This window comes from Antedon mediterranea, chromosome 2 (genome assembly GCF_964355755.1).
Source record: "Antedon mediterranea chromosome 2, ecAntMedi1.1, whole genome shotgun sequence".
Lineage (NCBI taxonomy): Eukaryota > Metazoa > Echinodermata > Crinoidea > Comatulida > Antedonidae > Antedon > Antedon mediterranea.
The window spans coordinates 5,820,712-5,831,979 of record NC_092671.1 but is presented as its reverse complement, the minus strand read 5'-3'; the positions used below and the strand labels follow the sequence as shown (position 1 = coordinate 5,831,979).

Below are 11,268 nucleotides of genomic sequence, written 5' to 3'. Positions count from 1 at the left end.
ATAATACTTTATTAAAATAAAATAGACAATACATATTTAATATGCATTAATAAACAAAAGATACACAATTCTCCCATAAAGTAATACTGTATACAGTATTTCCTATTAATTCATTATCATATTTTGGTTTCAACTAAAATATCTTCTGAATATCATAGACTTAAACCGCAGACCATCAATCCTTCCCTTAAATGGTATTATTAACAAAATCATAGAACAAGACTATTTTGTTTATTGACATATAGTAGTAAATTTCAAAAAATGTTATTGAAATTAAATTCTTGTATGAGCATTTTCAAAAGATATATCTTTATTTTAAAAAAAACCAAAATGCAATATCTTAATTATCTCTTACGACCTCTTCCCCTATCCATATTCATCCCCCGCATTCCATTTCCGCGACCTCTGCCGCCGGCCATTCCTCTTGTTGGACGGAAGCCTCTAGGTCCCATCCCCATCCCTTGTACTGGGTCATGACCTTGTTGCCCTCCTCCATTACTTGTTTGCCGGTTTATTAAATTTGGTGGGAGATTTCCTGTAAAAAAAAAAGTTTGTAACTCGTCTTATAAAAAAAAACAAATCTTAAACTTTATACCACTTCTAACAATAAAGACAATTTTAAATCCAGATTTCAACTTCGTAAATAATTTATAATGTTTTTGTCAAGTTAAATCGATACGGCTACCAATGGCACATTATAATTAATAACCTTTTAATATTTAATCTTATTATTTTAAGCCATGTGTCTCGCTCAAAATAGACCTGCTTGGAAGAAAAAGATAAGATCCAGTTAACAGATGGTAGGCAGTCAGCAGTATTGACAGCAGCCAAAATTGAATTATAATCTTATTCCCAGAAACTCTTGTTCTTGAACTGTGCATTTACAACAATACCGGAGTTCTGAAATCATGCAGAACCAATTGACGGCCCGCTGATCAGACTTACCCCTTGGGCCTTGGTGATGAGAATGCGTTGCAGTCTGCGTATGAGGTGGTACATTCTGGGCACTTGTTACTGGATGATTGGCTAATGTGTTCGGTGGTTGAGTACTTGTTGGAGAATTACTTCGTTGATCTTGAAGATTCTAGCAACAATTTTAAAACGTAATGGTAAAAGTACAGCAATATGCAAATGACAAAAACAGTAAGTTTTAAACATTTTTATAGACACCCTACCCCCAAAATATTATAGCTTACAGTTCCACTGTATCTAAAATATAGTGTTTTAGCATACAACACACCATTTTTTGCATAACATTACTTAACATTTGATGGTGTGTTATGTTATGTTTTACAGAAATCAAAAATAACTTACAACTTTTTGTTGGGCTATAAATTCAGAATTAGGTTCACTCATGTTAGGAACCTCAGAAAATGTCATACAAAATCTGAAAAAAAGAAGAAAATTATAATATCATGGAACTTGAATGCATTTGCACAGATCTTTGCTTTCTAGAGATCTTGGTACTGTAAAAACAGTAAACATGATTGTTTCACAGTAAACACCACAGGGTGTGGTTTTACCAGACAAACTATCAAGATGTCACCTTCTGCAAATAAAGTGACATTTTTTTTACATACATTTGAGGGTTTCCACCGATATTGTGACCAAATTGATCGCTGTATTTATGTCAGTTAGTACTTAATTCATACATACTCACTCTCCTAATTTTTGTATTTTCCCGCTTGTTCCAGTATAAACTGTTAGACTGCCCCTAAATAACGATGCATATCTAAAAAAAGACAATACATGTTAAAACTGTAATAAAAACAGGGGAGGATTTAGGTCAGGGATAAATAGCCCCCACCCCTTAAAATTTAACAGCCATGTCTTTTTAAAATAAAATAATGACTATTTTTATTTTTCTGCAATCCAACGGATCTTTTTTTTAATCATTTATGAAATATTTAGCCCCCACCCCTCTAATCTATAATGCTGGATCCGCCCCTGAAAATGACTAATCAACCATTGACAGAGTTTGTCAGGAAGACTATAGAGGTATTATACAACTAGAGGGCTCTCTAGTTTTAATACCTCTATCTACATCTCACCAAATTTGTCAATATAGGCAACCAAAAGGCTATATTTTTTTGGTTAATACATTTACATTTTGATTTTTGCCATTATTCATATTTTACCCTTTTGTTAGACGAATGATATCTCCACTCTGAATAGCTTCACCAAGTTCATCCCATACACTTAAGTTTATAGCGCCAGTTCTGTCTGCAACTTTTATTGACCTAACATCATGTCCATCTTTAGTTTTTGTTGGATTTCCTAAAATTAAAAAATTTGTATCATATACAGTGAAATATGAATGAATGCATGTATGTATATGTAAATAAGGTATCACTCAAAATTAATTTAAAACTGGAGAATGTTCAATTGTGAGTAAAAAAAAATATATTTGAACTTGCTGAAGGGTAAAAGTTACTGTAGAATAATTTTGGTATACAGTAGTCACAGTGCACAAGCCGAAAAGTTGACCAAAGACAAACGACTTTTCCAATAATCCATCGCTTGTGATTGGTCAAATCACTTGTGTTACGTCCTTGAGGTACGTCTCTAGTGGGAACCAAGCTTAAAGGTGTAGGAAATGTGCATTCAATATTAATTGTTATTAAAAAAGGTGTAAGAATTCATTAAATATATTATTATTAATTATTATTTATAAATTTAGAAAGGTTACCTACCAATATCCAATACAATGAAAATCATATTTATATTTTTTAAACCAGGTCTCAAATCCTTCACATTGTTATACGTTATTTTAGGGTCATTCGCCATGACGGAATCAATCAATCAATCAAAACACTTTGATTTAAAACGTTACTTCTGTGTTGACAAAAGATTGTGTAGGCCTAGGTAGACCAGAAGTTGGTGGCGCATTCACAAACGACGTTTAGAATAGGAATTTAGCATACGCTAGGCCTAAACATATCGGGGATCTATTTAAGACTTTCTGATTGTAAAAAACCTATTTCAAGTACAAAGCAAAAGCGGAAAAAGTGCATGAGGTTTATTTGCAGTGTTTAAAGACAGTAAATATTTACAATTTACAAAAAAAAACATAAACACTATCATCTACAAGAAGACAACACACATGCAGCAGCAACACTACTCCTCCGCCGAAATCCATCATCCTCTTCCGAAATAAATAATACACTTGTCGCCGAATGAGGGCGCAATGCATGTTTTTCCGTTCTCAGAATCTCGATTAAAAATGGATAGATAATTATTGAATGGTTCCTGAAGATGAATAAAGTTTGAAATAATAAATCCGGCGGCTCCTCATTTTTTTAAATTGGAACTTTCAGGTGAACGAGTTTTTTTCCGTTGCAAAAATATTCTTTTATTATTAATATAGAAGTCTACATATTATTAAGCCAAAACATAGACGATAGCATACTGTAAATAGGTTTTATAATAATAATATAATTATTATATTCAGTTGAAATTTATCTTAAACTGATTAATATTACATAATTACACATTAAACGCATTACAATTACCATTATATCATATTATTTGTTTATTTAATAAGTGATAAAAATATAGGTAGACCTAAACATCTAAAAATGCATTATAACATACATAAGTAGGCCTAGTTACATCATCAGAAGTCATTGAATCTGCCTCGAAAAAGATAAGAACATACTGCTGTATTCTAATTGCATACTAAACATAATGTATTTGACGTGGTGAACTTTGGTGACTTGGACGTAACGCAACGACGTAGCAGGTAGGTTGTAACGCAAGTGAGTTGACCAATCACAAGCGACATTTTCAATCAAAATTACTCGATCTGTCGCTTGTTATTGGTCAACTCACTTGCATTGCGTCAACGTAGGCCTACGTACTAGTGAAAACCAAGCTTAATGCTTGGTTCCCACTAGAGACGCAACACAAGGACGTAACGCAACGTCAATGAGCGATGGATTATTCGCACTGTTGCTTGTCATTGGTCAACACGCTTGCGTTGCGTCCTAATGGGAACAACCAAGCTTAACAACGAATAAGCGTAGGCCAATACAAAATCAGAGCCAATTATAAGCATAATAAAATTATGAAAACAAGTTCAATATTGTTTAGATAAGCTAAGTTAGAATGGAATTTTCGAAAATTATCTGATACATGTCAGACGTTGGCATTTCACATTTGCCTTCGAATGGGTCTTGTTGAACTCAAACTCAAAAGGAGGGTTTTCTGATTTCTCAAACATCACACATACAAATTTCAGCTGTTTGCATGTTTTATCCGACATATCTAACACCACAATAACGTCCGTGAACACAAATGGTTGATCTAATATCAAGTCCTGTGACCGTTGTGCCATTCTCAGTGCATTTGTTGAGTAGCTTAATTTAGGCCCTCCTCCGTTGGCCTTCAAGCTTCCCCATACTTGCAGACTCCAGAGATCTGCCCCCAAAATGTTAGTACTTAATTCGTTGTTGAACTGTATTCTGATGTTTACTTTGATTATGTTTACATCTCTTGGGTATACAGGAGGTGGGTTTAGTACGTCAGTGGCCGTCACCTGAACTCTCAATGTGGCTAAAATAATATAAGAAAATTAATTTTTAGAAACAGTACTCAAATTTGAAAACGATATAGGCCTCTATTTACTTGTTGATTTGTTTTAGACCTAAGACATCGGCACAAAGGATGATTATCATTAGTACGCAACGCAACGACGTAGGCGCAACGCAAGTGAGTTGGCCAATCACAAGCATCAGTTAGGATGATCATCGCATCATTATTGGTCAAATTGCTCCCGGTGCTCTTACGTTCTTTGCGTTGCGTACACGTGGGATCAAATCATTTGCGTGAGAAACACTTACGTATATAGACTTGCCCCAAGTCTACATTGTCTTTTTAAATGTGCCATAATAATAAAAATATCTTTTTACTAATATTAAGTAAAAACTCCGTCTGGAATCCAGACTAACTTATCGTATTGTGAGAACACAAGAATAGCTGGAATAATCCTAGTGGTGAGAATTTGGTTGGGCGGGTGAAAGGGAAGAGTGGTTGCTTAAGTACATGTACTAAGATGCCAATATTATAACTTACGTGAAACTGTGGACAGCGTCACATTTTGGCCAACCACATCCGATGATTGAAAGCAGGTGTGAACGCATGTCATAGAGCCATCTTGACAAATACACTGTATGCAGTCACTCGTGTGAAACTCTTGGTTATGTAAAACTATTTGTCCGTTAAAAATGCACGGCAAGTTTTCTAAAGGAAGAACATTAAAACACAAAACATTTAGGCCTGTAAAATGTACCTGTAATTTGTAATCCTATACCGCCTGTGTTATAAAATAACTATACATTAAATATGTTAACAAGCTTACCTCTTGGTTGTGCAACCTCTCCCAAACAAGTTGCGCAGCACTTTTCGGCTATGAATACAGGTTCGTTGCATGTTAAGGGTCGAAGACACGAAAGTTCAACACAGACAACAACGCCACTACTACTACACTGGCAAGTCTGACAAGGACTTATTGCTATATTTGCTCTAACGGCAATCCTGACCCCTGACACGGTACATGCAGTTAAAACACCTAAAAGAGAACAAAACCGAAGTAAAGTTTAATATATTAGGCCTATTATTATATTAACTACCGTACTCACACTCAGTATGCATTTTATGATGATACATGTGGCATTTATGGTCGTTAATAATTACGTTCGGTGTATTGTCATCGTCAACCAGAAGACAGGACTCGACACATTTTGATTTATTTATGTATTTTCATTATCCCGTATCAGAAACAATAGCAATCATTTTTCCATCCGACTGTACCTCTTTCGTAAATAGGTGGTCCAACAGCTGGTTCACCGCCCCCTCCTAGTCTGTTAGACGAACCACTCCCCTGTCCACCATCTCCCCCATGTCCACGAACACCCCCATTTCCACCAGCTCCGTGCCCGCCCGCACCTCCATTATTACTATCATCTTCTTCTTCAGTCGCACTGTTGGACGTCGTCCTATCCTCCGGGTTTTCTGAAAACAAACATATTGTTATTATTCGGTATGTTGCCGACTTATATCAAAACCAGAAATAATTCTTAGGAAATATGTATCGATTACAATGTGAGCATAAACTGCGGACAGGATAATTTGTGGTAACGCCTTAAGAAGAACCAGAAGAGCATAAACGATTAAAGAGTGGCGTTTATTCATGCGTCTTAAAGTCATGAACACTCTCCAACATAAATGTTCTTGTTTCAATTCAACATACCACAAGGAATTTCTTGACAAGAAGAAAGTGTGTCCGAGTCTGGTCCGGCATAGAAGTTAAAGTCAGGATTCGGTTTACGATGTTTACCGAACTCGATACATAGAAACCGAATGTCTGTACAATACATTCCTCTCATGTCCTCTTGCCCTCGGATGCCAGTAAACTGAAGTGGTACTGTCTTTGAAAAAGATGCCGATTGGTGTATTACAGGTAAAATCTATAAATGGAAAAATCTCAATAAATTATCAGAGATAGTTTTGTTCAACATGTTATAACGTTTGCGAATAACCATATAAACTAACCATGTAAAATGACCATGTAAACTGACCTGATCTGAAATGTCCATTCTTCGTCCACTTCCATCTGGATTGCGACTTCCAAACATTGCAACACGCCAAAGAGATATTCCATCTATATCGTTACTTCTTTTGTCAGCCGTGATAAAAATGTCAAGTAAAAAGCTACTTAAGTGACTTTTACTAATGTGAGCCCGCATTTGCCAATCCATCGAAGACAAATAAAATGATGGTAGACCGCTCAAAGCTACGGGTATTCTTCTTGTTGGTACTGTATTTAAAATATATGAAACATCATTTCATATGAATCATTCGAGAACTAGAAAGAAAATGTTCTTATAAAACATAACATTGTCAATCAACGCCTTAGTAGAATACCGTACCTTTATACGTATTCATATATAATTGAATCATTTTGAATCCTCTAACCTAATATATAATAGAACCTTTATGTAGGGCCACTTTCTGGTTCCAGAAGAATAGAATTTGGCTGTACAGTAGTATGATACGGTATGATGATTGTACAGGCGTTTTCCCTGAATCTATAGGAGTGTCCCAAAATATTGTTTTACTGTATTCACCAACAGTCTCATAATAATTCTAATTGCCTACCTACTGGCAGCTTTGGTCTAATGCAACGAGCCTGCTGGCATGAGCTTAATACGTCACCCATATTCGATACTATTTCAAAATCAGGTGTCGCCAGATCATTCTTCGTAAATTCTAAGCAGATGTACTTAAAGCTTCCACATCCCACGTGACTAATGTCATACATGGTTCGAACCATCATAACTGTGTCCAGTCCCTGTGCAAAGAGTTGGTTCCGTTGACTACCTGGTAATACCTGACGCACGTAGTTTGAACGTAAAGAGGTACTGCCGTCTGCGGATTCACTGCCATAAAGACCAATGCGCCAGAGGTTATTTCCGGTAATGAAATCGCTATCGTCTGCGACGTATACGATGACGTTTATGATAAGGTCACTTGGCGTACCAACGGCTACATCTCGGGCGGTCATTTCCCATGTCAAGGCATCTACGCGAAATACTCTGCCATCTGTAAAGAAGAAATGGAGAGTTGCAAACTATAACCAGATTACAATCATCGTGGTTATATTAATTGTTGTAGCGTATGTTGTTAGCCAATTGTAAACAAGCACGAGCAACTATAGAATGTAGAGTGCGTGCAAGACAGGTATGAAGACCTCCAAACATTGGTCAGTATTAATATGTTAGAGCAACGAATTCGTTAATAGTGCGAGTAGTGCAAAAGAATATGAAAATAGGAATGAATGGTAGAATACTGACTGAGTCAGTATGTACATATTATTAATTATACACACCTTCTTGTGATGTTAGTTTGTTGTTAGATGAATCAGTATATTGACCAGTCACATCACCACCGCTACCACCTTGACCGTTACGTGCAATATAACTCTTATTGCTAATACTACCTCCGTCACCAACTCTACCCACATTACGTATACTTTCTTCGTTCTGACTACCACCCTGTCGTTTGACCCCTGCATTCTTAGTGCCGCCACTATTACTGCTAATAACACTACTATTACTTTGAATACCATCATCTATTTTATCACTAAAACTATTGCCGCCGCTCGTACCATCACTACCTTCCTTACCGTTACTACCGATACCCACCCTTCTACCATTGCCACCATTACCTCCCTTTCCCATATTACTACCACCTTTTCCTCTACGAACACCGCCTGCTCCACTGCTTCCTCTACTACCAAAACCACCTGCTCCTCCATTTCCACCTCCAAATCTATCATTACGACCACTATCACCACCACCACCACCACCACCACCACCACCGCCACCGCCACCACTACCGCCGCCACCACCACCACCACCACCACCACCACCACTACCACCATTACCACCGCCAACACCACCACCACTACCACCACCACCACCACCACCACTACCACCACCACCACCACCGCCACCACCACTACCAAAACCACCTGCTCCTCCATCTCCACCTCCAACTCTATCACCACGACCACCATCACCACCACCAGCAGCTCCACCCGAACCACCACCACCATAGCTACCACCATACCAATCACCACGGCCATTCCTCCTACTGCTTCTTTCATTCAAACCATCGCCTCTATATCTTGATTTATTGACATCTTCAACATGTTCAATTTTAACGAACAAGGTAGTACCTCGAGCTTCACCAGTATTTGCTGATGTTCCATCTGAAACGATTTCATCAGGAACCTTCACTCTGCGATCATCTATAATGGCATTAAAGATCATTTATAGTAACAATTTTCGTAAAACCTCAAGAAAGGGAGGCAGCCATAGTCAGAAAAAGGGGCATATCAAAATTAAATTCGCATCGATAGTAGTGGACCGGGACATTAAACAAACGTGATTCAAAGTTGTGAAATGCATTTGCTATTGTTTTTACAATCTCCACTTCGTATGCCTATTTACCTTTCCTTTTCACCATCTCAAATTAGAAAAAAAAAGATTCATCATAGGCCTATCTAACAAATAAAAAAATATTCTATATTCAAGAATTTACATGAGCATTAAACGCAAAAGATTTACCTGGACAAGACAATTCCCTGCATGAGATCATCGAAGGCTCACCGGAACCAAGAGTAAAACCAAACTCAGGTTTAGGATCACTTCCTTTACCAAATTCGATGCAAAGAAATCGGAATTCACCACATCCAACTCCTGTCAGGTCAATTGAGGCTGTTCCAGTAATATTTAACATTTGTCCTGGCTGAATATCTTTTGAAGATTCTGTCTTGTTTAGAATCTGATCTCTTCGTTGTGGAAGACTATCCCCTTTTCCATCATTCTGTGAGTTTATGAACAGCTTCATTCTGAAAAATGGTAAAAATACAATACTATCTAAAAATAAACTCATCAATAAACCTTCAAAAATTTTGAAGTAGAAGTGCCCTACGAAGTTGTTGCTTGATTAATATTGTAATATTTACCTCCAAAGATCTTCTCCCGATACACCGCCGTGGTTTGGTGATGTTTTAATAGTAGATGTAATGGTGACGTCTGATGGAAGGCCTTGTCGCACATAAGCGTCAACCGTCCACCACATGCCGATTAACATGACGTCGTTTGATCCTGTTCCTGCAAAATAAAAAAAATAACGTCGTTTCATCATTTTTGTTTGTTGATCTTTGAACAAACAACTCGTCACTATTTACGAACTTTGTCAACATTATGAGCTGAAGAATGTTAAACAAAATGTATATCTTATAGTGCGAAATAGAAGAATGCTGTTTTAAAGAATGTATAGGTAGTTGACATACCATAACATATGAATGTTATGTACAGTACTGACTGTGTTTTTATACAGTTTAGATTATTACAGCCAATATTATTAAACACATACACCTCAAGTAGCGCGATACACGCACTGATAAACTTGAGGGACTTGTTGATTAAAGGATTGTCATTCGTGTTTACCTTGTTCACAGTCAATGTTAGCACACACAATTATAGTGTCCTCGAAGTCCATAGATGCAAAGAAGAAGCTTGGATTGGGGTCATCACCTTGCTTGAATTCAACACAGAGAAACTTATATTCTGAACAGCCTAGAACTGATAGTTTAAATGGTGTTGATACCTCATCAAACACCATACCCTGTGCAGGTAGAGTTGGGATTGCTTGTTGCGATGGAGTAAGAAGGTTATCCCGCTCATCGAATCGTTTACCTCTGCCACTAGAATGGGCACTACCAAATACGGCCACGTCCCAGAGACCAGTGCCGCGAATAACTTGGCTTTCTTCCGACGCATTGACGACGATTTGGAATTTGATGTTTGTCAATGCATCTTGGCGAACTTTAGTTTCTTTTAAGTTCCATGACATCCCGATCAAAAGAGCATCTGAGAGTGCATCAAAATTAAACACAGGCTTATGAGTGTAACAAAAATCAAACAATAAAATAATATAGTCTTAATTATATTAAGATAAGGTATTAAGAATACCTTCTTTGTGGATGAACATACATTAATACCTTTCCTGTGTACGGCAACTTTACGACCATGAGTGTAAGCTTATAAAATAATACTTTACTTTCAAGGAAAAAATATGTATGATTGACTAAGAAAATGCAGGTTTATTTTGATATCAAAAGTTATTAATTAGAAAATAGAGATTTGATCCCGACCTGTGGTATTAAACATCTTAACCACCGAGTTACCATTTATAAAACATTACTAGTAGGCCCAGTCACAGTTTGTGATACCTTCTGTGAGCCTCTAATAAATGGAACCAAAACGTTTATGCTTTTAAACTTCAGGCTATAAAAACAAACAATGCTGCACTAAAAGTACATTGATACCAGTAAAATAACGGTATTGGACATATCCTTTGAATAACCCTATATGTATTGCCCTTTTACGACGATGTATTGCCAGGTCGTAACTTCCTAGTATTAATTCCGTTACATATAATTTCAAGGTGTTAAATTATCTCACTAGTTACTATCTACATAATAAGCCTTATAGGCCTGATTATGAACGATTAAACGCATAGTTTGACTAAACGTACCTAAAAACTGTGCTGTTGACTCGTTGATAAAGATAACCAGGATGCATAGTATAATTCTATTCTTCATGTTCCTCCTTTAAATCGACCAACACTCTATCGAATTTATGTATCACACTGTGTCCCGCACTGTGTAGGACCATGTACTCCTTTCGTTCTGAA

At 36.9% G+C, this 11,268-nt stretch overlaps 2 protein-coding genes across 2 annotated transcripts; both read right to left on the bottom strand.

Moving 5' to 3' along the window:
- Positions 1 to 11: 11 nt before the first annotated feature.
- LOC140040166 (SOSS complex subunit B1-like) lies at positions 12 to 3,173 on the bottom strand. The gene is made up of 6 exons (XM_072085884.1): positions 2,694 to 3,173; positions 2,139 to 2,277; positions 1,661 to 1,732; positions 1,315 to 1,387; positions 946 to 1,084; positions 12 to 535 (listed from the first exon to the last, which is right to left on the bottom strand). The coding sequence occupies exons 1-6, from the start codon at positions 2,785 to 2,787 to the stop codon at positions 345 to 347; spliced, it is 708 nt and encodes a 235-aa protein (XP_071941985.1). The 5' UTR covers positions 2,788 to 3,173; the 3' UTR covers positions 12 to 344.
- A 303-nt stretch (positions 3,174 to 3,476) lies between these two features.
- LOC140040165 (uncharacterized) lies at positions 3,477 to 11,249 on the bottom strand. The gene is made up of 12 exons (XM_072085883.1): positions 11,110 to 11,249; positions 10,020 to 10,442; positions 9,533 to 9,680; positions 9,132 to 9,415; positions 8,741 to 8,812; positions 7,159 to 7,602; positions 6,579 to 6,817; positions 6,251 to 6,467; positions 5,812 to 6,012; positions 5,360 to 5,569; positions 5,074 to 5,241; positions 3,477 to 4,554 (listed from the first exon to the last, which is right to left on the bottom strand). Exons 1-12 carry the CDS (start codon positions 11,174 to 11,176, stop codon positions 4,124 to 4,126), a joined length of 2,904 nt encoding a protein of 967 aa, XP_071941984.1. The 5' UTR covers positions 11,177 to 11,249; the 3' UTR covers positions 3,477 to 4,123.
- Between the last annotated feature and the right edge of the window lie 19 nt (positions 11,250 to 11,268).

Bases quoted from the DNA above. Each gene is read 5' to 3' on its own strand.
- LOC140040166 (XM_072085884.1), bottom strand. From the start codon at position 2,787: ATGGCGAATGACCCTAAAATAACGTATAACAATGTGAAGGATTTGAGA. The intron at 2,278-2,693 runs GTAGGTAACCTT...TTTTAATTTTAG, and splicing joins TTTCATTGTATTGGATATTG to GAAATCCAACAAAAACTAAA. The intron at 536-945 runs GTAAGTCTGATC...TTTTTTTTACAG, and splicing joins TCATCACCAAGGCCCAAGGG to GAAATCTCCCACCAAATTTA.
- LOC140040165 (XM_072085883.1), bottom strand. From the start codon at position 11,176: ATGAAGAATAGAATTATACTATGCATCCTGGTTATCTTTATCAACGAG. The intron at 9,681-10,019 runs GTAAACACGAAT...TTTATTTTGCAG, and splicing joins TAACATTGACTGTGAACAAG to GAACAGGATCAAACGACGTC. The intron at 6,468-6,578 runs GTCAGTTTACAT...TTCCATTTATAG, and splicing joins GAATGGACATTTCAGATCAG to ATTTTACCTGTAATACACCA.